Raw genomic sequence first — 25,678 nt, 5'->3', positions numbered from 1 at the left:
TGTTGTATCTACCCCGGGTTTTAGAGTAGTGCTTTACACAGAGTAAGTGCTTAACAAACCTAATAAGAACAATAATAATAATGATAATAATAATAGCAATACTAAGTGCTTAGATTTGTGAGCCCCATGAGGGGCAGGGACCATGTTTAATTCCCACATGTGTATTTTCTCTCAGGACTTAGTGCTCTGCACACAGTAAAAGCTTAATAAATGCTATTACTACTACTAACAAATATTATTATTGTTAATGAGCACCTATTGTGTGCAGAGTGCTGTACTGGAACTTGGGGAATGTTCTGTATTGATGGCACCTCAAATATATCTGATATACCCTCTAGACTATAAGCTTACTGTAGGCATTCATTCATTCAGTCATATTTATTGAGTGCTTACTGTGTGCAGAGCACTGTACTAAGCACTTGGGAAGTACAAGTCGGCAACATAGCAGGGAATGCATCTACCAACTCTGTTATGTCGTAGTCTCCCAAGCGCTTAGTACAGTTTCTGCACACAGTAAACACTCACTAAATACAGTTGATGGATTGATTGATCTTTGAGAGCCCTTTCTTGTTTCTACCATACCCTGGATAAGGGAGATAGTGGAGGTTAGGGAAAGAGCACTGCCCAGCGCTTAGAACAGTGCTTTGCACATAGTAAGCGCTTAACAAATACCATCATTATTATAACTAGGAGACCTGGGTTCTGGTTCTGGTTCTTCCACTAACTTCCTGGGTGACCTTGAGCAAGTTTCAGCCTTTTTCCTCTGTATCCCAGTTGCTCATCTATAAAATGGAAATACTTCTTCGGGTGCCTGCCTCTCTTTTAGAGGCTGAGAGAGAAGAGCTAAAGTTATAAGTGGTTTTGGTTGTCTTCCCCATGAGAGGGTCAGCTTATTGTGAGCAGAGAATGGGCTATTTCCTTATTCTGTTCTTCCCAAGAGCTTAGCACAGTGCACTGCACCAAGCAAGTGGGTAATAGGTGAAGGCTAATGTTACTAAAATGGGATCATTGATATGTAGGCAATCCCAAGGGAGTGCAGTAGAGTAAAGGATTATGAGGCTTTTGTGTTGGCATCCAATCATCGGCCAGATCCCATTGGTGGCTTTTGAGCACCACACTTGGCAGTGGTGAATTCCAAATCAGCAGTTTGCCAAGATGTTGATGCTACATTGAGCTCATTGTGGGCAGAGAATGTGTTGTTATATTGTTATATCATACTCTTCCAAGCACTTAATATAATGCTCTATATACAGTTTAAATGCTCAGTAAATACAACTGACTACTTACCCACATTTAACTATTCATTCAATTGCATTTATTGAGCACTTACTGTGTATAGAGCACTGTTGTGGACAAGCACCACAGTTACCAGCACCAGTTACCAGCACCAGTTACCACTGGGGAAGCAGCGTGGCTCAGTGGAAAGAGCCCGGGCTTTGGAGTCAGAGGTCAGGGGTTCAAATCCCGGCTCCGCCAACAGTCAGCTGTGTGACTTTGGGCAAGTCGCTTCACTTCTCTGGGCCTCAGTTACCTCATCTGTAAAATGGGGATTAAGACTGTGAGCCCCCCGTGGGACAACATAATCACCTTGTAACCTCCCCAGCGCTTAGAACAGTGCTTTGCACATAGTAAGCGCTTAATAAATGCCATTATTATTATTATTATTATTATTATTATTATTATTATTACCAACTCTGTGGAACATTTTTATGATATTTGTTAAGCTCTTTCTATGTCCCACACCTATGCATTTTCTCCCAAGGCTTATTACATCGCTCTGCCCACAGTAAAAGCTTAATAAATACCAATACTACTACTGACAGATATTATTAGTATTATTATGGGGTGGATACAAGCTAATCAGGCTGGACACAGTCCATGTCCCACATGGAGCTCACAATCTTCATCCTGATTTTACAGATAAAGGAACTGAGGCCCAGAGAAGTGAAGTGACTTGCCCAAGGCCACACAACAGACAAGTGGCAGGGCTGGGATTAGAACCCAGGCCCTTCTGACTCCAGACCCGTGTTTTATCCTTTAGGCCACACTGCATATTGTATGTTCTCAAATTCTTAGTACAGTGCTCTGCATACAGTAAGACTCAATAAATACCTTTGATTGATTGATTTAAACCTAATGATAATAATAATTATGGTGCTTGCTAAGCTTCATACTAAGCACTGGGAGATACAAGATAATCAGGTTGGACACAGTCTCTCTTCTACATGGAGCTCGTAGTCCAAGGAGGAGGGAGAACAGCTATTGAATCCCCATTTTACAGATGTGGAAACTGAGGCTCAGCGAAGGGAATTGACTTACGATAACACAGAAGGGCAAGTGGCGAGATCAGAACCCAAGTCCTCTGTCTCCCAGGCCCGGGCTCTTTCACTAGACCATATTACTTCTTAACCTCTGAGTTCTGTGTGGTTAATGGTCTCTGGTTCATGGCTCCTCCTTCTCCTCCCTTGTTCTCAGGCAGAATTCACACATGTCTAAGCAAGAGACAAACCAAAGACCCTCCAGCATGGTCAGTGAAACATCTACTGCGGGAACCGCGTCCACCCTGGATATGAAGCCTGGGCCCAAGGTGAGTATGGGCTGATATGGAGCTCCTAGCTGTCAATCATTCCTGCCCCACACAATCCTGAACCTGCTGTGAGACCTTGGGCAAGTCACTTCACTTCTCTGGGCCTCAGTGACCCATCTGTAAAATGGGGGACTAAGACCGGGAGCCCCAGATGGGCCATGGACTGTGTCCAACTTGATTAGCTCATATCTACCCCAGCACTTAGTGCAGTGCCTGACAAATAGTAAGCGCTTACCAAATACCAGAAATAAAAGAATAAAACAATAACTTCCCTTTAACCATCCCCAATGCCGCTGGATGTCATCGTGAAACTTCCTCTGGTAAGGAAGCAGCGTGACCTAATGGATAGAGCATGGGAGTCAGAAGGACCTAGGTTCTAATCCCGGCTCCACCACTTGTCTGCTGTGTGACCTTGGGCAACTCACTTCACTTTTCTGGGCCTCAGTTACTTCATCCATAAAATGGGGATTAAGGCCGTGAGCCCCATGTGGGACAGTGACTATGTCCAACCCAATTTTCTTGTATCCAACCCAGAACTTAGTACAGTGCCTGGTGCAAAGTAAGCGCTTAACAAATGCCACTATTATTATTATTATTATTATTATTATTTTTAGAAAAGACTGAGCCAGAAGAGAGCAGGGTGTTTGGTCGAAGGAGAAATCAATGTTGCATCAGTAGTGTATATTGGATGTCTCCTTTGTGCAGCGTGCTGTACTGAGCGCTTGGGAGAGTCCATTAGAAGAAGATGATACTCAAGGGATTTACAATCTAACAGAGCAGAGCCAGCGAGCCCTGGAGGAGAAAGAGCAAAGGCCTCGATCTGTTTGTAATGGTGGGAAATCAGCAAGAGTGGTAATAATAATGATGGTATTTGTTAAGCTCCTACTATGTGCCAGGCATTGTACTAAGCGCTGGGGTGGATGCAAGCAAATCAAGTTGGACACAGTCCCTGTACCATGTGGGGCTCACATTCTTCATACCCATTTTGCTGGTGAAGTAACGGAAGCCCAGAGAAGTGAAGTGACTTGCCCAAGGTCACACAGCAGATAAGTAACAGAGTCGGGATTAAAACCCATGACCTTCAGACTCCCAGGCCCGTACTCTATCCACTACACCATGCTTAGTAGATGCCTGAGACTCTGAGAAGGGAAAAACAGTCTCCTTACGAGAGGAAAGGGGAAGTAAACTGAGCAGTGGATGTCGAAAGGGGAGCAGTGTGGCGTGGTGGATAGACCATGGGCCTGGGAGTCAGAAGGACCTGGGTTCTAATCCTGACTCCGCTGCATGGCTGCTGTGTGATCTAGGGCAACTCACTTAACTTCTCTGGGCCTCAGTTACCTCATCTATAAAATGAGGTAACTATAAGCGCGTTGTGAGCAGGGAATGTGTATGTTTATTGTTATAAATGTACCGCACTTAATACAGTCCTCTTCACACAGTAAGCACTCAGTAAATATTGACTGACTGACTGAGCCCCATGTGGGACAGGGACTGTGTCCAACCTCATTATCTTGTGCTTAGTGCTAACCCCAGTGCTTAGTACAGTGTCTGACATATAGCAAATGCTTAATAAATGCCATTAAACAAAGGGGCCTCCCATGAAGTAGAATTAGATCCCCAAAGAGTCCATAGTCTTCCCGATTAGAGTGTAAGCTCTTTGTGGACACGGAACATGAGACTTGCTCATTTTGTACTGCTCAAGCTCTCAGCACAGTGCTTTACACCCAGTGGGTGCTCAGCAAATGCTATTAAGATAATGACTGCTACTACTGAAGCAGTGTGGCTCAGTGGAAAGAGCACGTGCTTGGGAGTCAGAGGTCATGGGTTCTAATCCTGTCTCTGCCACCTATCAGCTGTGTGACTTTGGGCAAGTCACTTAACTTCTCTGTGCCTCAGTTACCTCATCTGTAAAATGGGGATTAAGATTGTGAACCCCACATGGGACAACCTGATCACCTTGTATCCCCCCAACACTTAGAACAGTGCTTTGCATATAGTAAGCGCTTAACAAATACCATCATTATTATTATTATTACTATTATTACTTCTACTGCTACTACTAGTATGTTTTTTTAATGGTATTTAAGTGCTTACTATGTGTCATGCACTGTTCTAAGTGCTGAGGCAGTTACAAGATAACCAGGTTGGACCCAGTCCGTGTCCCACTTGGGGCTCACAGTCTTAATCCCAGTTTTAGAGATGAGGTAACTGAGGCCCAGAGAAGTGAAGTGACTTGCCCAAGATCACACAGTGGACAAGTGGCAGAGCCAGAATTAGAAATCAGGCCCTTTTAACTCCCAGGCCTGTGCTGTTTCCATTAGACTATGCTCCTTCTCTACTACTACTGCTACTGGTACCATTATTAGTATTACTACTACTAGAACATTAGTTTCAGATCTAACCCAAATCCCTTCTGCTGCTGTAGCTAACATCTGCTTGTTTCTAGGTCCTTAAGTCCAGCAGCAGCAAAGTTCACAGCTTCGGGAAGAGAGACCAGGCCATCCGAAGGAACCCAAATACCCCAGTCGTGGTGAGGGGCTGGCTGCACAAGCAGGTGAGAGATTGGGGGAAGCCTAAACTCCGTCTCTCCCCCCAGTAACCCCTGCCCTACCCTGGCCAAACGGATTCAGGCGCAGAATCTTGCACATGTCAGCGTCGACTTGAACCCTGTCTCAGAGACTTGGTGCCATTTTCTCCCTCCTCGGGTTTGAGAGTGAATTTTTGCTTCTCTGCCATTGCAGGATAGCACTGGAATGAGGCTATGGAAGAGGAGATGGTTTGTGCTTGCTGACTATTGTTTATTTTACTACAAAGGTGAGTATTTCGCCTGATTTTTCTGGCTCCGAGAACACTTCCTGTTGAATTGGAAAAACAGTAGTCAATGATGTAGTCTTCTGCCCAAGTCAGACTCTTTTATAAGTTAGCGATTTGGTGAAAGCAAGTGACCTTTCACTTACGACTCTATTCGTTGTACTTTAATTTCAACTATATGGCCCACCAACCAATGCTCTCTAGTGCTATAGTCTTGATGATGATGATAATAAGGATAACACCATTTATTAAGCATACCTTATGCCTAGCACTGTACTAACCGCTAGGCAAGAAGCAGCGTGGCTCAGTGAAAAGATCCCGGGCTTTGGAGTCCGAGGTCATGGGTTCAAATCCCGGCTCCGGCAACAGTCAGCTGTGTGACTTTGGGCAAGTCATTTAGCTTCTCTGTGCCTCAGTTACCTCATCTGTCAAATGGGGATTAAGATTGTGAGCCCCACGAGGGACAACCTGATCACCTTGTAACCTCCAGAGCGCTTAGAACAGTGCTTTGCACATAGTAAGCGCTTAACAAATACCATTGTTATTATTATACAAGATACTCAGGTCGGGCATATCCCTTTCCCCTTCCTAAACTGGAGGGAGAACAAAAAAAAAAAACCCCAAACTGTTGAGTCAGAAGTTAGCAGGTTGTATTCATTTAGGGTTAGAAAATCAGGAATCTCCCCAGCATATTTCCCCAGGGGGGAATAGGTCTATAAGAGATATCATCATCAACCTTAGTATTTATCAATCAATCAATCAGTGGTATTTATTGAGTGCTTACCGTGGGCAGAGCACTGTACTAAATGCGTGGGAGAGGCCAGTTAAACAGAATCGATGGATACGTTCCCTGCCTTCAGTGAGCTTATGGTCTAGAGCGGGAGAATTTCTTCGGAAGTGTATTTTCCTAAACTAAAGAATCAGGGGATCGAAGGCAGAGAATGGAGCTGTTAGCACTCTCGTAGGTTATGATCGCTCTCTTCTGTAATAGTAGGTGGGTGTCCCTAAGGGACTATGTAGTTTCATTAGTCCTGATGAATTTCAGTGATTCATTCAGATTTTTTCTTCCGTTTAGACAGTCGAGAAGAAAACGTTTTGGGTAGCATACCTTTGCCCAGTTATGTCATCTCTCCGGTTACACCAGAAGACCGTATAAACCGCAAGTATTCCTTTAAGGTATACTTAATAGATTGTAAAGCCTGTGCCTTTTCCCTTGTGTACAGTTTATAGAGTAAAATACTATTTTCGGGGCTGGGCCATTAACAGTTATCGTTGCTCATAAAAATTTTGAGAGAGGTGGAGGACAGGCAGGAGTTAAGCTCTTCCTCCCAGAGATATTTAAAATGAATATATGGTATTGTATCAAATGTGTAGCTTAAACTTGCTGGAAATGCCTTGAAATATTTGAAAAAGGCCTTGAAATATTTGAAAAAGGCCTTTCAATTTCAGACAAACAAAAAGGATTATTATTTCCTGTGGTTCAGGCAGCGTGGTATCACAGTCTGAGAGAGAGACTGAGTTGAATTGATGACAGTTACATGGATCACTTCGTCTCGCTTGCTGCTGATCCTCCCTCCAGTGTGGAGCTCCTTCCCCTCTCTCATCTGATAGACCACCGCTCTCCCTATCTTCAAAGCCCTTCTGAAATCATACCTCCTCCAGGAAGCCTTATTCACCCCTTATCTACCCTCCCTATCTTTCCTCCCTACTGAATCGCCTGATCTTCAAGGTATGAAGGGGAAGGGGTCCAGGTAGTTTCACCCCCTGCGAGACCTTAGCCCAGAGCTTCTGGCTGGGGCCTCTCTCTCTGTCTCTCTTCCCTCTAGGCTGGAAGCTCGCTGTGGGCAGGTAATGTATCTGTTATATTGTTGTGTTGTACTGTCCCAGGTGCTTAGTACAGTGCTCTGCACACAGTAAGTGGTCAATAAATACGATTGATAAGTCCTCACTCCTTAAGTACTCCCCACCCCCTTCAGAATCTCCACCCACGCTGAGAAGCAGCGTGGCTCATTGGAAAGAGCACGGGCTTTGGAGTCAGAGGTCATGGGTTCAAATCCCGGCTCCACCAATTGTCAGCTGTGTGACTTTGGGCAAGTCACTTAACTTCTCTGGGCCTCAGTTACCTCATCTGTAAAATGGGGATTAAGACTGTGAGCCCCAAGTGGGACAACCTGATCACCTTGTATCCTCCCCAGCGCTTAGAACAGTGCTTTGCACATAGTAAGCGCTTAACAAATGCCATCATTATTATTATTACCCCTTTCTGCTCAGTTACCCCACCCCCTCCACGTCCTGTGTTTTAATGTCTGTCTCCCCAGATACATTGTAAGTTTTTTGAAAGCAAGGGTCATGTCTATTGACTCTTTTAGGGTTAGAATGACCAGGAATCTCCCCTGCATATTTTTCCATGGGAAAATATGTCTATAAGAGTTTGCCTATGGAAATATATTTTTCTAACCTACAGAAGAGTGGAGGGGAGTGAATAAAACAGCTTATTCCCAGGGTTTAGTACACCTCTGAACAGAGTAAACACTCAATAAATACCACTGGTAGATTGATTGCTTGACTATAAAGGAGTAAATCTCTCCCTTCCCGCCACCGCCCCCCCCCCGCTTCCCCCCCTCCCCGACCATTAGAGAGGACTGTCCATTCTTCCTTTGTCTCTGCCTGTGTTTCAGAAGTGGTCCTGGTATTGAGGAGTGTGGGAGATTATTGATTCACCTCTTTCCATATTTTCTCTTGGTTTCAACCACCTGCCCTCCTCCCGTGGCTGTATACAGACCCTAGTGTGGAAAGACCATGCATGAGCCTGGGAGTCAGTAGATTTGGGTTCTAATCCCAGCCTTACCACTGCCTTGCTGTGCGACCTTGGGCACGGGACTTTGCCTCTCTGTTCGTTGGCTTCTTTATCTGTGAAATGGCCTAAAAGAACCTGCTCTCCCAACCTCTCATTCATTCATTCATTCAATCAAATTTATTGTGTGCAAAGCACTGTGCTAAGCACTTGGGAGAGTCGTGTCTTGTCTTATGCTGTCAAGTTGTCTTCGACCCATAATGACACCATGGACAGATCTCTCCCAGAGCGCCCCACTTCCATCTACAATTGTTCTGGTAGTGTATCCATAGAGTTTTGTTGGTAAAAATACAGAAGTGGTTTACCATTGCCTCCTTCCGGGCAGTAAACCTGAATCTCTGCCCTCGACTCTCTCCCATGCTGCTGCTGCCCAGCACAGGTGAATTTTGACTTGTAGCAGGTTGACCTCCACTCGCTAGCCACCGTCCAAGCTAGGAATGGAATGGGTAGGCCTGTGCTTGACTTCCCTCCCGTAGTCAAGACTGGTAGGGTACTGGAAACTCTCCAGATACTATCCTGAGAGGGTTCTTGGGAGAGTACAATACAAAAATAAAAAGACACATTCCCTGCCTGAAATGAGCTCACAGTCTAGAGGGGGAGACAAACATTAATATACATACATAAATAAATAAGTATATTTATTTATATTGTGAGTACAGTGTGGGACAGTGGCTATGTGTGGTTGGATAATCTTGTCTCTCTCCCTGTGCTTTGCACATATCCAGTGGGAACTGGGGCAAGTCACTTCCAGTGCTTAGAACAGTGCTTTGCATATAGTAAGCACTTAATAAATGCCATCATTATTATTCTCTGGGCCTCAGTACCCTCATCTGTAAAATAGGGATTGATAATTCTATTTATTCTGACAGTTTTGACACCTGTCTACTTGTTTTGTTGTCTGTCTCCCCCTTCTAGACTGTGAGCCCTTTGTTGGGTAGGGACCGTCTCTATATGTTGCCGAATTGTACTTCCCAAGGGCTTAGCACAGTGTTTTGCACACAGTGAGCGTTCAATAAATGCAATTGAATGAATGAATGACATGGACTGTGGCCAACCTGATTGGCTTGTATCTCCTCCAGCGCTTTAGTATAGTGCTTGGCGCATAGTAAGCACTTAAAAATACCCTTAAAAAAGAAGTGCTTAACAAAGACCATAAATACTAGTTATTCATATTTTTATGGTATTAAACATATTTTCTCCTTCTTCTTTCCTCTGTCACCTCGAGTTTGGCCTGATCCTGTGACCTCCTCTCATCATTCACAATTGCAGAGTGGACTGATGCTTGAGCCCTTGGGGATTTTGATTTCGTATTCCTTCCTCTTGCGGGACTGGAGACAGTACCGGTAACCGGTTTGAAGGCAGCCTTCTTACTGGCTGAGGAAACTCTTGACCGGGACCACACTGTGGGCTGAGCATTTCTGGGAGGTTAGGAACAGCAGATTTGCTGTCAGAGAAAGAAGAGGGGGACATTTCATAGCACAGAATATCTCTCCAAGGCTTTCGCGATTCTAGCACTTCAGCTGAAAGTGTGAAAAATGATTCTAGGAAGACATCTTTTTGATTTTCATCTCCTCTTCCCCCACTCCCTTCTGCGTCACCCTTGTACTTGGATTTGTACCCTTTATTCACCGCTCCTTGTGGGTAGGGACCTTGTCCACCAACTCTGTTATATTGTACCAAGGGCTTCGTATGGTGCTCTGCACACATTATGCATTTAATAAATGCTTGATTGATTGATTACTCTCCCCCCCCACCCTCCATATTCTTGAAAAGTCAAAGTCAAGAGCTGTTCCCTAAAGTTCCTTCAGAATGGTAAAAAAAACCCCAACATTTAATGGATTAGCGCCTTCAAGTCCGGCTGAGTTCTCTAGGACTAGGCTCTGAACAATTCCACTTGGATTTGTGATGTCCTATGCACTTTTGTACTTTTAACCACCCATAGGACTTAAGTCCAAACCTTCTGTTGCCTGTTACTTAGGCTCTAACTTAATACAGATCCCCCTTTCCTGCCTCCCCATATCTGTGATTTATTTTTCAGGGCTGTCTACCCTGACCCATTGGAAGCTGCATGAGGGTTAGGATCATACCTACTAATTCAATTGCTTTCTTCCAAGTGCTTTGTATCCATATATTTATGGATATAAATTATGTCCATAGTATATTTCTATTAATGTCTGTCTCACCCTCTAGACTGCAAGCTCGTTGTGGGCAGAGAACGGTGTCTACCAACTCGAGAATATTGTATTCTCCCAAGCGCTTGGTACAGTGCTGTGCACACAGTAAGCACTCCATAAATATGATTGATGGATTGATTAATGTGCTTAGTAAAGTGTTCGATCAATCGATCAGTCGTATTTTTTGAATGCTTACTGTGTGCAGAGCACTATACTACTACTACTACTAATAATAATGACATTTATTAAGTGCTTACTATGTGCAAAGCACTGTTCTAAGCGCTGTTCTAATTGGCTTTCTCATAATGGAAGAAGCAGCATGGCTCAGTGGAAGGAGCATGGGCTTTGGAGTCAGAGGTCGTGGGTTCAAGTCCCGGCTCTGCCAGTTGTCAGCTGTGTGACTTTGGGCAAGTCACTTCACTTCTCTATGCCTCAGTTACCTCATCTTTAAAATAGGGATTAAGACTGTGAGCCCCCCGTGGGACAACCTGATCACCTTGTAACCTCCCCAACGCTTAGAACAGTGCTTTGCACATAGTAAGTGCTTAATAAATGCCATTATTAATATTATTATTATTATACTAAATGCTGGAAAGACCACAGTATAATAGAGTTGGTAGACATGTTCCCTGCCCAAAAGGAGCTTGGTAAATAATATGGATTGATTAGATGTGTATTTTTTTTTGGCATGTGAGGGATTGAGATTGGGGGATGGGGAAAGGCTAGTGACCACCTGCTTATTACCTCATCACTGAGCTTTGGGCTAAGACCTGAACACGGTAGTCAAAAGAGAATCAGTGTGACCTAATGGAAAGAACCTGAGCCTGGAAGTCAGAGGATGTGGATTCTATTCTCGGCTCTACCTCTTATAAATCTGCTGTGTGACCTTGGGCAAGTCACTTCACTTCTCTGGGCCTCAGTTACCTCATCTGTAAAATGGGGTTTAAGAGTGTGAGCTCCCAGGGACTGTATCCAACCTGATTATCTTCTATCTACCTCAGTGCTTAGAACAGTGTACAGCATATAGTAAGAGCTTAACAAATTCAGTGATTATTATTAGTTCGGACTCATTTCATTCCTGTTTTGTTATAAATTCCTCAGGTTCTTTCCCTGTTCCATTCTTAATATGTTCCCCTGCCCCTTTTTTTTTGTTGTTGTTGTTGTGGCTCCTGCCCCGTTCCTCCTCCTGTGCATTGTGGGAGGACACCGGCCCCTTCTCCTAAGGCCTTTCCAGAAAGAGGCACCCGAGGGCGGAATAGGTACTGCTCAGTTCATTTTTTCTCCCCCACCCGTCGAGCGTGTGTGTGTTCGCGTGCCACAGTCCAGGATTTGTGGTCCCATGTGGACAGGACGAGGCTGATCCAGGGTTCCTGACCGGAGAGGCCATCGTCACTGTCAGCATAGTCATCCTCTGTGTCCATCCCCAGTAACACCTGTCGTGCCTCAGATGTTTCTGTTTCCTCCCTTGCTTGAGAATAACAGCAGCCAGCTAAACCTAACATTGCCCTCGCTCGGTTTAATACACTTCAGGAGGCGCCTAATAGATGCCGTTGATTTATTGATCCATGTGGAGTGCTGAGAATCCAGCTTCATGCCTTTCTCATGAGGGAATTGGACACTGGCCTTTCACTGTTCCCCAAAGGCCGATATGGCAAAGCTGATCACCCTGGAGAATAGAGATGGAGACGACCCGCCTGATGGATGTTGTCACGCCCCTTCTCCCTGCACCCCGTTTCTCCCTAGAGGAGGGTGGCCTAGTGAATAGAGTATGGATCTAGGAGTCAGAAGGACCTGGGTTCTAATCCCAGTTCTGCCGCATGTCTGCCAGGTGACCTTGGGCAAGGCTCTTCACTTGTCTATGCCTCAGTTCTCTCATCTGTAAAATGGGGATTGAGAATGTGAGCCAAATGTGGGACAGGGACTGTGTCCAACTCGATTTGCTTGTATCCACCCCAGTGCTTAATACAGTGTCTGGCACATAATAAGCACTTAACAAATACAATTATTATCATTATTCTTTGAGCCTCAGTTTCCTAAGCTGTGAATGAGGATTCAAGAGCTGTCCTCCCTCCCTCTTAAACTGTGAGCTCCATGTTAGATAGGGACCTGATTATCTTGTATCTGCATAAGCACTTGGCACATGGTCTACATTCCAACTCTGTTATATCGTTCACTTCCAAGCACTTAGTACAGCACTTTGAACACAGTAAGCAGTCAGTATATTACCACTGATTGATTGATTGATTACAGTCCCTGCCCCACATGAAACTGCCAGTCTGAAAGGGAGAGAAGAACTTTAATCCCCACTGTACAGATGAGGAAACTGAGGCCCAGAGGAGTTAAGTTACTTGCCCAAGGCAAGTAGGATGCCAGTGGGATTTGGGGGATACAGGCCTCGTCTCTGGGAGCACATGTGAGGGAACACTGAATATCTGAGGTAACTCTGGGCCTTCTTGGCAGATCTCAGGCCATCAGCTCAACTCCAGGGTCCACCTCCTCCATGGACTGTAAGAGCCTTGAGTGTAGGGTTCATGTCTGGCAATTCTACCATACTGTAGTCTTCCAAGATAGATCTCATCTATCTTGCTGCCGACCTCTTGCCCACTTCCTGCCTCTGACCTGGAATGCCCTTCCCCTTCATATCCAACAGACGATTACTCCCAGCTCCGCTTCAAAGCCTTATTGAAGGGTCATCTCCTCCAATAAGTCTTCCCTGACCAAGCCCTCTTTTCCTTTTCTTCCGCTCCCTTCTGGGTCACCCTGACTTGCCCCTTTTATTCATCCCCACTCCTAGCCCAACAGCATTTATGTCCATATCCACAGTTTATTTATTTATATTAATGACTCTCCTCTAGACTGTCAGCTTATTGTGGGCTGGGAATGTGTCTGTCATATTGTCATATGGTTCTCTCCCAAGCACTCAGTACAGTGGTTTGCACACAGTAGGTCAGTCAGTTATATTTATTGAGCATTTACTGTGTGCAGGATATAGTACTAAGCACATGGGAGAGTACAATATAACAGTATAACTGACACATTCTTGTCCACAATGAGCTTACATTCTAGAAGGTGAGCTTACAATTTAGAGGATGAGTAAGTGCTCAATAAATTTGATTACTTGATTAGTACAGTGCTCTGCCCACAATAGGCGTTCAGTCAATACTATTGATTAATGATCATCTCCTCACTAAAGGCTCACCTGATAATAATAATAATAATAATAATAATAATAATGATGGCATTTGTTAAGCACTTACTATGTGCAAAGCACTGTTCTAAGTGCTTGGGCAGATACAAGGTGATCAGGTTGTCCCACGTGGGGCTCACAATCTTAATCCCCATTTTACAGATGAGGGAACTGAGGCATAGAGAAGTAAAGTGACTTGCCCAGGGCCACACAACTGAGAATTGGCAGAGCCAGGATTTGAACCCATGACCTCTGACTCCCAAGCCCGTGCTCTTTCCATTGAGCCATGCTGCTTCTCTGATCTGACTCCTCTAGCACCTCTCTGGCCAGACAAGCAACAGCTTCTTGCAGACTGGAATATAGGGCTGCCCAAAGGGTGTAGAGAATAGTAATAATAATTTTGATATTTGTTAAGTGCTTGCTATGTGCCAGGCACTGTACTAAGCACTGAAGTGGACACAAGCTAATCGAGGTGGACACAGTCCCTATCCCATGTGAGGTCACAGTCTCAATCCCCATTTTAGAGATGAGGGAACTGAGGCACAGAGAAGCAAAATGACTTTCCCAAGGTCACATGCAGACAAGTGGCAGAGAGGCCGATAAAGGTGGAGAACCTGCAGCTAGAGGTAGTCTTTGAGCACATCCTCTGTATATGGAGCAGGAGCAAAGGAACACCAAATCAGAGAGGCGAGGAAGAGGAATTCGGTTGACTGGTGGGGCCGGTTTTCACTGATCATTGACCAAGGTGGAGTCTGGATAATAATTAATACTAATAATTGTGGGATTTGTTAAGCGCTTACTATGTTCCAGGCACTTTACTGAGTCCTGGGGCGGGTACAAGCTAACCAGGTTGGACACAGTCCCCGGCCCACATCGGGGGCTCACAGCCTCAATCTCCATTTTACAGATGACTAATTGAAGCACAGAGAAGTTAAGTGATTTGCCCAAGCGCTGGGGTAGATACAAGTTCGACAGAGCACCTGACCCCTCATGGGGCACAGTCTAAGTAGGAGGGAACATGGGTATTAAATCCTCATTTTACAGTTGAGGAAACTGAGGCCCAAGAGAATCCAGATCCTACTGAATCCCAGGCCCATGCTCTATCCATTGGGCCATGCTGCTTCTCTAATTGGCAAGCTGTGATTTTGGCAGGTCTTGTGATAGGCGGCTGGGTGTGGTGGTTTGTGGCATCCAGGCTCACCCCTGCAGGGAGCGGGCAGAATGCGAGCAGGCGCTCGGGGCGGGGCTCACATGGATTCCAGGCTCTCTGACCGGGCACGGAGTGAGGCAGAGATCGGATGTGAGGAAGAAATGGGCCACTGGGAAGAAAAACAGCCCTCTGGAACCTGAAGACAAGTGGGTTCTGTTCAAAAAAGGCCTGGATGATGCTGAGAAGTGGCCAAGCACTTAGTATCAATCAGTCATTTTTATTCAGCACTTACTATGTGCTGAGCACTGTACTAAGCACTTGGGAGATAAGAATCAGTGTGGCTTAGTGGTCAAAGCAAGGACCTGGGAGACAGAAGGACCTGGGTTCTAATTCCAGCTCCTCTACTTGTCTGCTGTTTGACCTTGGGAAAGTCACTTCAGTTTTCTGGGCCTCAGTTGCCTCATCCATAAAATGGGAATGAAGAGTGTGAGCCCCATGTGGGACAGGGACTGTGTCCGACCTGATTAACTTGTATCTATCCCAGTGATTAGAACAGTGCTTGGCACATAGTAAGCACTTGAGTACCATAGTTGTTATAATTATTATTAATAATAACAATATAACAGACACATTCCCTGCCCACAACCAGCGACAGTCTAGTACAGTGCCCTGCTTGTAGTGGGTAATCCGTAAATGCCAAATCCAAGCACCAAGTGTTGGACCATGGAGACACAGGAGTGTTCTGATTGCCTGCTGCAGAGAAATAGAAATATAGGTAGGAGAACAGCGTGGCCTAGTGGAAAATTCACAGGCCTGGAAGTTAGAGAACCTGGGTTCTAATTCCAGTTCTTCCACTTACCTGCTGCATGACCTTGGGCAAGTCACTGACCTTCTCTGGGCCTCAGTTTTCTCAACTGTAAAATGGGGATTCAATACCTGTGCTCCCTCCTACTTAGACTATGAACCCCAAAAGGGGCCAGGGACTCTGTCCAATTTGTATCTACCCCAGCACTTGGAACATTGCTCGACACATAGTAAGTGCTTAACAAATACCTTTTTTTAAAAAAACACAAAACAGGTTGTTCCTGTGGTAAAATGACCTTCTTCCTCTAGCTAGGGAATGCTTTCAGTTCAGAGAGTTGGAGCAAGGCACTTATGTGTTGTGTGTGTGTGCGTAACAGAAGTTTGCACTCTTGTTGTCTAATTTAGTCATGTATCGGTTGTTCTACATGTATCATTTTGTCAGTTCCTCTTCCGGAAATGGAATGAAAGCTTGTCTTATGCTCAGATCCTTGGCTTTTGTCCAGTAAACCTTGAGCAACAGCAAGCTAACCATTCTGCAAGCTCTATTTTAGTCTCACACTAAGGGAGATGCATATCTCAGAAAACACAAATGTGAATGATAAGCCCCCACTCCCACCCCCCAAAAATGAATCTTGATTGTTCTGTAAGCTTTGCTTGTCGCTTCTCTGAAGCTAATTGTCTTGTCCAATGTCTCAGGAAGATGTGACTCATTTAGGAATCTTTGTGCTCTGGTTTTGGTAAGGAGGGTGTTGGGTACTTTGCTTTATGTGGTGCCCTAAACCAGGGTGATTCTTAGAATGAAGCACTCAGTACAGTGCATGGCACTCACTGGGTGCTCAGTAAATGCTACTGTGAGGTAAAAATGCGGGAGGGGTGGGGGTAAGGGCATGTTCACTACCCTTGGTTTAAAACTGAGACTGGCACAAGGTATGTTGAGCAACTTGGAAGGGCTGGGGAATGAGTTTGGAGTTAGTCCACTAAATTGGAAACTCTTTGAGGGCAGGGACCTATTGCTCCGGACTCTCCGGAAAGCTGAGTACATTGCTCCGCACCCAGTCAGAACTCAATCGGTGGTATTTATTAAGCAGAGCACTGTACTAAGCCCTTAGGAGAGTCCAACAAAACAATATAATCAGTCAATAGTATTTATTAAGTGCATACAGTGTGTTGAGCACTATACTAAATGCTTGAAAGAGTATGACATAATAGTATAATCGAACAGTGCTCAGCACACAGTAAGCACTCAATAAATACAATGGACTGACTGACTGATTATAATAATAATAATGATGGCATTTGTTAAGCGCTTAACAAAGCACTATGAGCACTGTTTGATTATACTGTTGTGTCATACTCTTTCAGGCACTTAGTATAGTGCTTAACACACTGTAAGTGCTTAATAAATGCCATCATTATTATTATTATTATAATCAGTCAGTCCATTGTATTTATTGAGCGCTTACTGTGTGCAGAGCACTGTACAACATACTTGGGGGAGTACAACACAACAATATAATCAGTTAATCATATTTATTGAGCGCTTCCTGTGTGCTGAGTGTTTTACTAAGAGTTCGGGAGAGTCCAACACAACAGTGCAATCACTCAGTCAGTGGTATTTATTGAGTACTTCCTGTGTGTTCAGCTCTGTACTGAGTGCTTGGGAGACTCCACTAGACCAACAGAACAGACACATTCCCTGGCCTCAGCCAGTGGCGGACGGGTCAATGGGTGGGTTGGAAGGGGTGGGCGGCTTCTGGGCCTCACGCGCTCTGAGCTCCCCCCCAACCTCTGTCTTTCCTCGTCGGCAGGCGGTCCACGATGGGATGCGGGCGCACATCCCTAACAGCTCTGTGATTGGCTCCCAGGCTGAGCACTCGGGGATGCGCACCTACTTCTTCAGCGCAGACACACAGGAGGACATGAACGTCTGGGTCCGGGCCACGAACCAAGCGGCGCTGGTGCAATCTCGCACGCCGCTTAAGAGGTGGGTCCCGGCCGGCTGGCTGGATGGACGGACAGACGGACACACCTCCGCCGCAGGGCCCAGCTGGGCCCCCCGCATTCCCCCCGCTTCTCCAGCATGGAGGATGGGGGCCTGGGCCTAAATGGGGTGTGCAGCAGGGGCTGGAGGCTTAGTAAGGGGGGAAGCCACTGGTTAGCGTGATCTGCCGGAGGATTGCAAGTTTCTTTGTGGTGGCTTTTTTTTTTCCTTATTGCTCTGTGTTAAGCGCTTACTATGTGCCCGGCACTGTCATGATAATAATAATCATGGTATTGGTTAAGTGCTTACTATTTGCCAGGCACTGTACTAAGTGCTGGCGTGGATACAAGCAAACTGGGTTGGACGCAGTCCATCATTCCTTCATTCAATCATATTTATTGAGTGGTTTCTGTGTGCAAAGCACTGTACTAAGTGCTTGGGAGAGTACAGTATGACAATAAACAGGCATATTCCCTGCCCACAACAAGGTTACAGCCTAGAGACGGAGATAGACATTAATAGAAATAAATAAATGATAGGTATGGACATGCATTCATTCATTCACTCATTCAATTGTATTTATTGAGCGTTTACTGTGTGTGGAGCACTGTACTAAGCGCTTGGAAAGTACAGTTCAGCAATAAAGAGAGAAACACTCCATGGACTTTTCTCACCATGAAGGGACAGGATGGGGTCATTCCTGTAATTCAGTCAATGAATCAATCGATTGATGGTATTTATTGAGCACTTACTATAGGCTGAGCACTGGACTAAGCACTTGAGAGAGTACAGTGTGACAGAATTAGCAGAGTCATTCCCTCCCCACAATGAGATTACAGCTTAGATTGTTAGCTTGTTCATTCTTGCATTCAGACACATTTACTGAGCACTTACTATATGCAAAGCACTGTACTAAGGGTTTGGGAGAGTACGATATAACAATAAATAGATGATGATGATCATTCCCTGCCCACAATGCTGTGGCATGGAATGAGTCTGTTTATTGTTATATTGGGCTCTCCCAAGTGCTCCATCCCAGTGCTCTGCACACAGTAAGCACTCAATAAATCTGATTGACCGACTGACAGGCTAGATGACAATAGAGATTGCTAAATTTGGTTGAAGCCCAAATCTGAATGCACTCTGTCCAGCAGGCCTAAAGGGGCTAAAATAATAATAATTGTGGAATTTACGTGCTTGCTATGTGCCAGGCACTGTACTAAGCACTGGGGTGGATACGAGCAAATCGGGTTGGACACAGTCCCTGTCCCACAAGGGGCTCACAGTCTTAATCCCCATTTTACAGATGAGATAACTGAGGCACAGAGAAGTAAAGTGACTTGCCCAAGGTCACACAGACCCCTCACAAGGGAGGACAGAGGACAAGAAGCCAAGTGTGCGAAGCCTTTGGTTTGATTCACTAGGATGTGCTTTCCATTTTGAGTCTCCACTCCCCTGGGGACTCCTTGTGGGCCAGAATCGGAATACACTTCTACTCTCCCGAGATCTTGGTTCAGTGCTCTGCATACAGTGAGTGCTCAGTCGATACCATCCATTGATCGATTAAATTATGAGAGGCGGCAAAATGGAAGAGCTGGAGAGCCATAGGCAGGTGCCAGAGAAGTCGGTTCAATACGGGCTAATCTCTAGGAGAAGGGAGAGGTACAAGGCGCAGATATTTTTTAACACCTCTTTTATGGTTAAAAATGATCAATGTGGCAGACATATCAACAGATGGGCTCAAAGTTTTTGTGGGTGAAGTGGATAGATTCGAAGTGACAGCTTTCCCTGAGCCTGACAGTCAGGGAGAATGAGGTTTATTCAGCTTTGTGTGCGCTCAACGAAACTGTTTTATGATTCTAGCTAGTGTCAAGTCTTCTCTAACTTGAGAAACAAAGCCATGCAATTAGGATAAGCATACTTTGCATGTATAGATAGAAGTAATCTACTGCTTTTTACCTTCTGCTAAGGCACTTGATAAGAGTCAGTCAATCAATTGTATTTATTGTTTACTGTGTGCAGATCACTGTACTTAGTGCTTGGGAGAGTACAACATAACAATAAACAGACACATTCCCTGTCCACAACAAGCTTCAGTGTATATATGTATATATACACTTCTTTTACAACTTGCAATATGTGTATATCCTAATTGTGTGGCTGTTTTTCAAGTTGGAAAAGAAGTGTACATATACATATGTACATGGTATTTGTTCATCTCCTCTTATCGAATGATTTAGCAGGAGGTTAAAAGCCAGTGGATTGTCTCAGTCTATGGGGATAACTTTGAGCTAGATTCATCTTACACAGGAACAAATAGATTCACAGTATAGGAGCCTTACTAAAAAGCAGATACCGGATGACTATAGGGCCCAAAAATATTGTGCTAGCTAGAAAAATTTCTAGGAGGTCAGAGGATCAAAAATGATGCTGACTGTATGTGTGTGTGTGTGTGTGCGCTCTTTTTATTTATCCTGTTTCTTTTCATTGGGTTTATGCTGGGGGTTGGAATGTAAGTTCATTCTGGGCAGGGAATGCATCTGTTATATTGTACTTTCCTGAGCAAATAGTACAGTGCTCTGCACATACTAAGTGCTCAATAAGTACAACTGACTGACTGACGGACTGGAGAGAGAGAGTGTGTGTGTGTGTGTGCATGTGTATGTGTGTGTGTGCGTGTCTGTGTGCATGTGCATGCACATGAGGATGTGCCTGGTAAGTACATCAGGGATTTGTGTTTTGGGCAATTATTTTGGACCGACATGTAATATTCGCTTTGTTAGGGGTGAGCCTAGTAGATTCTTTCTGGGAAACTTTTTTCCAAGGTACAGGCAACAAAAATAGTCTTTATGTGTGGACACTGCAGGGAAGCAGTGTGGCCTAGTGGAAGGAACATAGGCTTGGGAGTCAGAATTCCTGGGTTCTAGTTCTGCCCCTGCTCCACTGTGTGATCCTGGGCAGGCCACTTAATTCTCTGGACCTCGGGTTCCTTATCTGTAAAAAGGAGATTCAGTACCTATTCTCCCTTCCCAGAATGGGGATTAAATAACCTATTCTCCCTCCCACTTAGACTGTTAGCCCCTTGGGAGACAAAGAGTGTATTCCAACCTGATTATCTTGCATCTGCTCTAGGGCATAGTACAGTCCTTGGCTGTACTTGGCTAGAGGAGTTAAGATGCCAAGCTAGTACAGTCCTTGGCTAGAAAAGCAATGTGGCTTAGTGGAAAGAGCACGGGCTTGGGAGTCAAAGGATGTGGGTTCTAATCCTGGCTCTGCCACTTGTCTGCTGGGTGACCTTGGGAAAATCACTTAAATTTTCTGTGCCTCAGTTAACCTAATCTGTAAAATAGGGGTTAAGAGTGTGAACCCTACGTGGGACAACCTGATTACCTTTTATTTACCTTAGTGCTTTGAACAGTGCTTGGCACATAGTGCTTAACATGTGCCATAATTATTATTATTGGCATGTCAGTCAGTGGTATTTAACAAGAGATGACTTTGTGCAAAGCACTGCACTAAGCACTTGGAGAGTGCAGTACATCTGAGTTGGTAGGCACGTTCTCTGCCCACCAAGAACTGCAGCCTAGAGGGAAGTGTTTAACAAATACCACAAATATTATTAATATTGTGAGTTGAGGCTGTGCGTCGTTTTTAGCTGCAAGTGAATAAATGGGTGAAATACATTCTCAGTGCCAGTATTATTTGAGCATGAAGGACAACTGTTTATTTCCAAGGCTTGTGGGGAGAATTACTGTAGTAACTTCTTCCAGACTTCAAATTTTTCTAATTCATCTCATGTTGTTATTATTATTATTATTATTATTATGTTTGTTAAGTATTGCTATGTGCCAGGCCCTGTACTAAACTAATCAGATTGGACACAGTCCATGTCCTACATGGGTCTCACAGTCTTAATCCCCATTTTGCAGATGAGGGAACTGAGGCCCAGAGAAGTGAAGTGACTTGCCCAAGGTCACACAGCAGACAAGCAGCAAACCGAAATTAGAACCCATGTCTTCTAACTCCTGGCCCCTTGCTCTTTCCGCTAAGCCACACTGCTTCCCTAGTTTGTAAAAGAAAAGGGGAAATTATCTCCTGGATTGGGGCTTTGGCCAGGAACTTTGAAATATGTCTTTGGAGCACACTCATTTTTCCTTGAATTTGGGTCCACACTTGACAATGAATTCTTTGCTACTGTAAAGATAATGTGGGTACTGCCAGAAGGAGAAAGGGTTTGCATGTGTCCCAGCTAGAAACACATCTTCACTTCTTAGGGCCAAAGCCCCATACAGGCTGTCGGGTCCTCCAGTGTTCAGAAAGATGAGTCAGTGCATCCAGGAGATGAGTGATAACTTAATAAATCACCAAAGTGGGGAAGCAGCTGGATCTTCAGTTTTGGACTATAAAATATGAGAGAGGTTGATGATAAGATTCAGCGGAGCCATCAAAAGCAACTCCAAATTCCCCTGAAGGTATTTAGACTGACATTTTTAAGAGGATTAGGGGGGAAAGGAATATTTCAAGAGGAAAACATTTGCATAATGGATGGAGGTTTTCACTCTTTGCCCTTTTTTTCCAATAACCTTTATGATCAATTCAGAAAAGTGAGAAGCAGTGTGACCTAGCGGAAAGAGCCCTGGCCTGATGGTCAAAGAACCTTGAGTTCTAATCTCAGCTCTGCCACTCGTCTGCTGTGTGACCTTGGGCAAGTCATTTAAGTTCTCTGGGCCTCAGTTACCTCATCTGTAAAACCGGGACTAAGACTGTGAGCCCCTTGAGAGACTTGGACTGTGTTTGGTCTGATTAGCTTGTATCTACCCACCACCCATTGAACGTGGGAAACCAGCTCTTTCCAGCCTGAGCAGTGCACTACTGTGATCAGACCTCCATCTGCTCTGATCTGCAGGAGCCAAGAAAGACTGGGTTGGTGCTGAGGGTTAAACACTGTTGTATTTTCCTCTCCCAAGCATTAGTACAGTGCTCTGCATGCATAAGAGCTCAATAAATACTACCGAGTGATTGATTGATTGGAGTTTCAATGACCCTGCAGGCTGGTTTCTTGAAGGCTCAACCTCATTTCTTTCCAACCTAAGTAGATCTGCCTCGCATGGCTGCTTGGGACTGTCAGGGAAGGCAGTAGGTAGGATCCACCCACCTGCCAGTAAGATTTCCTTCTAGCCCTCCCTCCTGTGCCGCCAGTGCACTTCGGTTTGTACCCTTTAAGCACCTGAAAATCACCTCATATTGAGCCCTAAGCACTGGGGAGAAGCAGCGTGGCTTAATGGTTAGAGCATGAGCCTGGGAGTCAGAAGGACCTGGATTCTAATCCTGGCTCTGCCACTTGTTTGCTGCTGTGTGACCTTGGGCAAGTCACTCCCCTTCTCTGAGCCTCAGTTACGTCATTTGTAAAATGGGGATTAAGAGTGAACCCAAAGTGAGACAGGGACTGTATCCCGGTGCTTAGAACAGGGCTTGACACATAGTAAGAATTTAAAAAGTAATTTTAAATTACTATTATTATATTATATTATTATATTATATATTATATTATATTATAAATTATTATTATTATCCAGGTCCTTGTAAAAAAGCACATTGGGTAGGGAGTCAGACCTTTATTACTATGGATCATGTTAAGTGTTTACTTGGTGCCTGGCTCTGTACTGAGCACTGGAGTAGATACCAGATAATCTGATTGGATTCAAGCCCTGTCCACATTGGGCTCATTGTCTTAGTAGGAGACAGTAGGGTTTAATGCCCATTTTACAAATGAGGAAACTGAGGCACAGAGAATTTAAGTGAACCAGTGAGGCCTAGCGGAAAGAGTACGGTCCTGGTAGTCCAAGGACATGGATTCTAATCCCAGCTCAGCCACCTGTCTGTTGTGTAACCCTGGGAAGTCACTGAAATGCTCTTTGCCTCAGGTAATCTCATCTGCAGAATGGGGATTAAGGCTGAGATCCCCATGTGGGACATGGACTGGGTCCAACCTGATTAGCATGCTTTTGTCCCAGCACTTAGTACAGTGCCTGAAACATTTTTTTTAACGGTATTGGTTAAACACTTATTTTATGCCAGACACTGTTCTAAGCATTGCAGTAGATGTAAGTTAATTGATAATAATAGTAATAATAATAATAGTATTTGTTCAGTACTTACTATGTGCCAAACACTGTTCTAAGCGTTGGGCTAGATACAAGGTAGTCAGGTTGTCCCACGTGGGGCTTACAGTCCTAATCCTTATTTTCCAGATGAGGTAACTGAGGCACAGAGAAGTTAAGTGGCTTGCCCAAAGTCACACAGCAGTTAAGTGGTGGAGCCGGGATTAGAATCCACGTCCCCTGACACCCAAGCCCATGCTCTTTCCACTGAGCCACAATTGGACATAGTCTGTTTCACACATGGGGCTCAAAGTCTTCATCTCCATTAACAGTTCCCTCTAGACTGTAAGCTTGTTGTGGCAGGGAATTTGCCTGTTTATCACTGTATTGCACTCCCAAGCATTTAGTACAGTGCTCTGCATACAGTAAGCACATACAATTGACTGACTGACTGACTGACAGGGGCTGCCTCTGAGTTAATTATCCTGTATCTACTCCAGTGCTTAGCCCAGTGCTTGGCACATAGTAAGCACTGAAGAAATGCCACAATAATTATTGTTGTGGTGTAGTTGCCGGGAGGCAGCCTGCTCCTCAGGGCCTCTGGTGATGAGGATCTAATCCTGGCTCCGCCACTTGTCTCCTGTGTGACTTTGGGCAAGTCACTTCACTTCTCTGGGCCTCAGTTACCTCATCTGTAAAATGGGGATTAAGACTGTGAACCCCTTGCTGGACAGGGACTGTATCCAACCTAATTTGCTTGTATCCACCCCAGCGCTTAGTAGAGTGCCTAGCACATAGTAAGGACTCAACAAATACCATAATTATTAATTATTACTATTATTGTTCATCTGTCATTTCAGGGAGGCGGAGAAAGCGGAGCGGCCGGTGGTCTCCCAAGCTAACCACAAGGCAGTGCCCTGCCGGGCGGGCCCCCAGCGGGCAGACGACACCTTCGGCTTCGAGCGTCGGGAAGAGCTGAGGCGAGAATGGGAGGACGAGGAGCGCTACGGCTTCAAGAGAGACCATGTGGAGGGCAGGCGGGAGCGGAGCAAGTCCCGGCCCCCGTGCCCCCTGCCCGAAGAGGACGCGGTGTTCGGGGATGCGCCAGGCACTTTGAGGGCCCAGCGGGCAGAGAAGAACGGCCCTCTGCCCTCTGAGCAGAACGGCACTGGAGGGTACAAGAGGGCATTCGCGGGCAGGGCCCCCGCCGAGAAGCACAGCCAGCGGCAGAGCAGCCTGGCGCAGGTCGAGCACTGGGTCAAGGTGCAGAAAGGGGACACAAGGAGGTCAGTCACAAACAGAGACCCGTTGCAACCCAAACTTCATAATAATAATAATAATAATAATAATAATAATGGGGACACAAGGAGGACAGTCACAGAGACCCGTTGCAAGCCAAACGTCATAATAATAATAATAATAATAATAATGATAAATTGTGGTGTTTATAAAGCACTTACTATGTGCCAACCACTGTTCTAAGCTCTGAGGTGGATACAAGGTAGCCAGTTCTTAGATCCCCTCATCCCAGGCACTCTGAACCAGCTTTTTTTTAGTTTTTGGGGTGTTGTTTTATGATATTTGTTAAGCACTTACTATATGCCAGGCACCGCACTAAGCTCTGGGTTAGCTGCAAGATCATCAGGTTGGACGCAGTCCCTGTCCCACATGGGGCGCACAGCTTTAATCCCCATTATACACATGAAGTAACTGAGGCCCAGAGAAGCTGAGTGACTTGTCCAAGGTCCCACAGCGGACAAGTAGCGGAGTGGAGATTAGAACCAAGGTCTTTCGACTCCAGGCCCGTGCTCTATACATGAGGCCATGTTTTTTGTGCTTCTGATGCTCCTACTCTTCATCAGCAACAGAATTGTGATACTTGTTAAGTGCTTAGGATGGATTAAACACTGGGGTAGTTATAATTCAATTAGGACTGACCCAAAATAAAGCTGTAATAATAAGAATAATAATAGTTATTATTATTACGGTATTTGTAAAGCACTAACTATGTGTCAGGCACTGTACTAAG

At 45.0% G+C, this 25,678-nt stretch overlaps 1 protein-coding gene and 1 non-coding gene across 12 annotated transcripts in view; one reads left to right on the top strand and one right to left on the bottom strand.

Annotated features, from left to right (window-relative positions):
- Window positions 1-25,678, top strand: part of PLEKHA7 (pleckstrin homology domain containing A7) — a 258,819-nt gene that overhangs the window by 170,883 nt on the left and 62,258 nt on the right. For 9 of the 11 annotated variants that reach the window (XM_038764045.1, XM_038764047.1, XM_038764048.1 and 6 more), the window contains 6 exons: window positions 2,476-2,587; window positions 5,034-5,141; window positions 5,329-5,401; window positions 6,474-6,574; window positions 17,376-17,551; window positions 24,510-24,935. In XM_038764045.1, coding sequence (XP_038619973.1) covers window positions 2,476-2,587; window positions 5,034-5,141; window positions 5,329-5,401; window positions 6,474-6,574; window positions 17,376-17,551; window positions 24,510-24,935 — 996 coding nt within the window. The remainder of the gene's footprint in view (window positions 1-2,475; window positions 2,588-5,033; window positions 5,142-5,328; window positions 5,402-6,473; window positions 6,575-17,375; window positions 17,552-24,509; window positions 24,936-25,678) is intronic. The other 2 variants (XM_038764049.1, XM_038764050.1) reach the window with 2 other exon arrangements.
- Window positions 8,642-8,778, bottom strand: LOC119944346. The gene has a single exon (XR_005455834.1). It is a non-coding gene; the product is annotated as a small nucleolar RNA SNORA7 (small nucleolar RNA).

The sequence above is a fragment of the Tachyglossus aculeatus genome, chromosome 22 (genome assembly GCF_015852505.1).
Source record: "Tachyglossus aculeatus isolate mTacAcu1 chromosome 22, mTacAcu1.pri, whole genome shotgun sequence".
Lineage (NCBI taxonomy): Eukaryota > Metazoa > Chordata > Mammalia > Monotremata > Tachyglossidae > Tachyglossus > Tachyglossus aculeatus.
The sequence above is the reverse complement of the archived record's forward strand: the minus strand, read 5'-3'. Positions and strand labels throughout refer to the sequence as shown.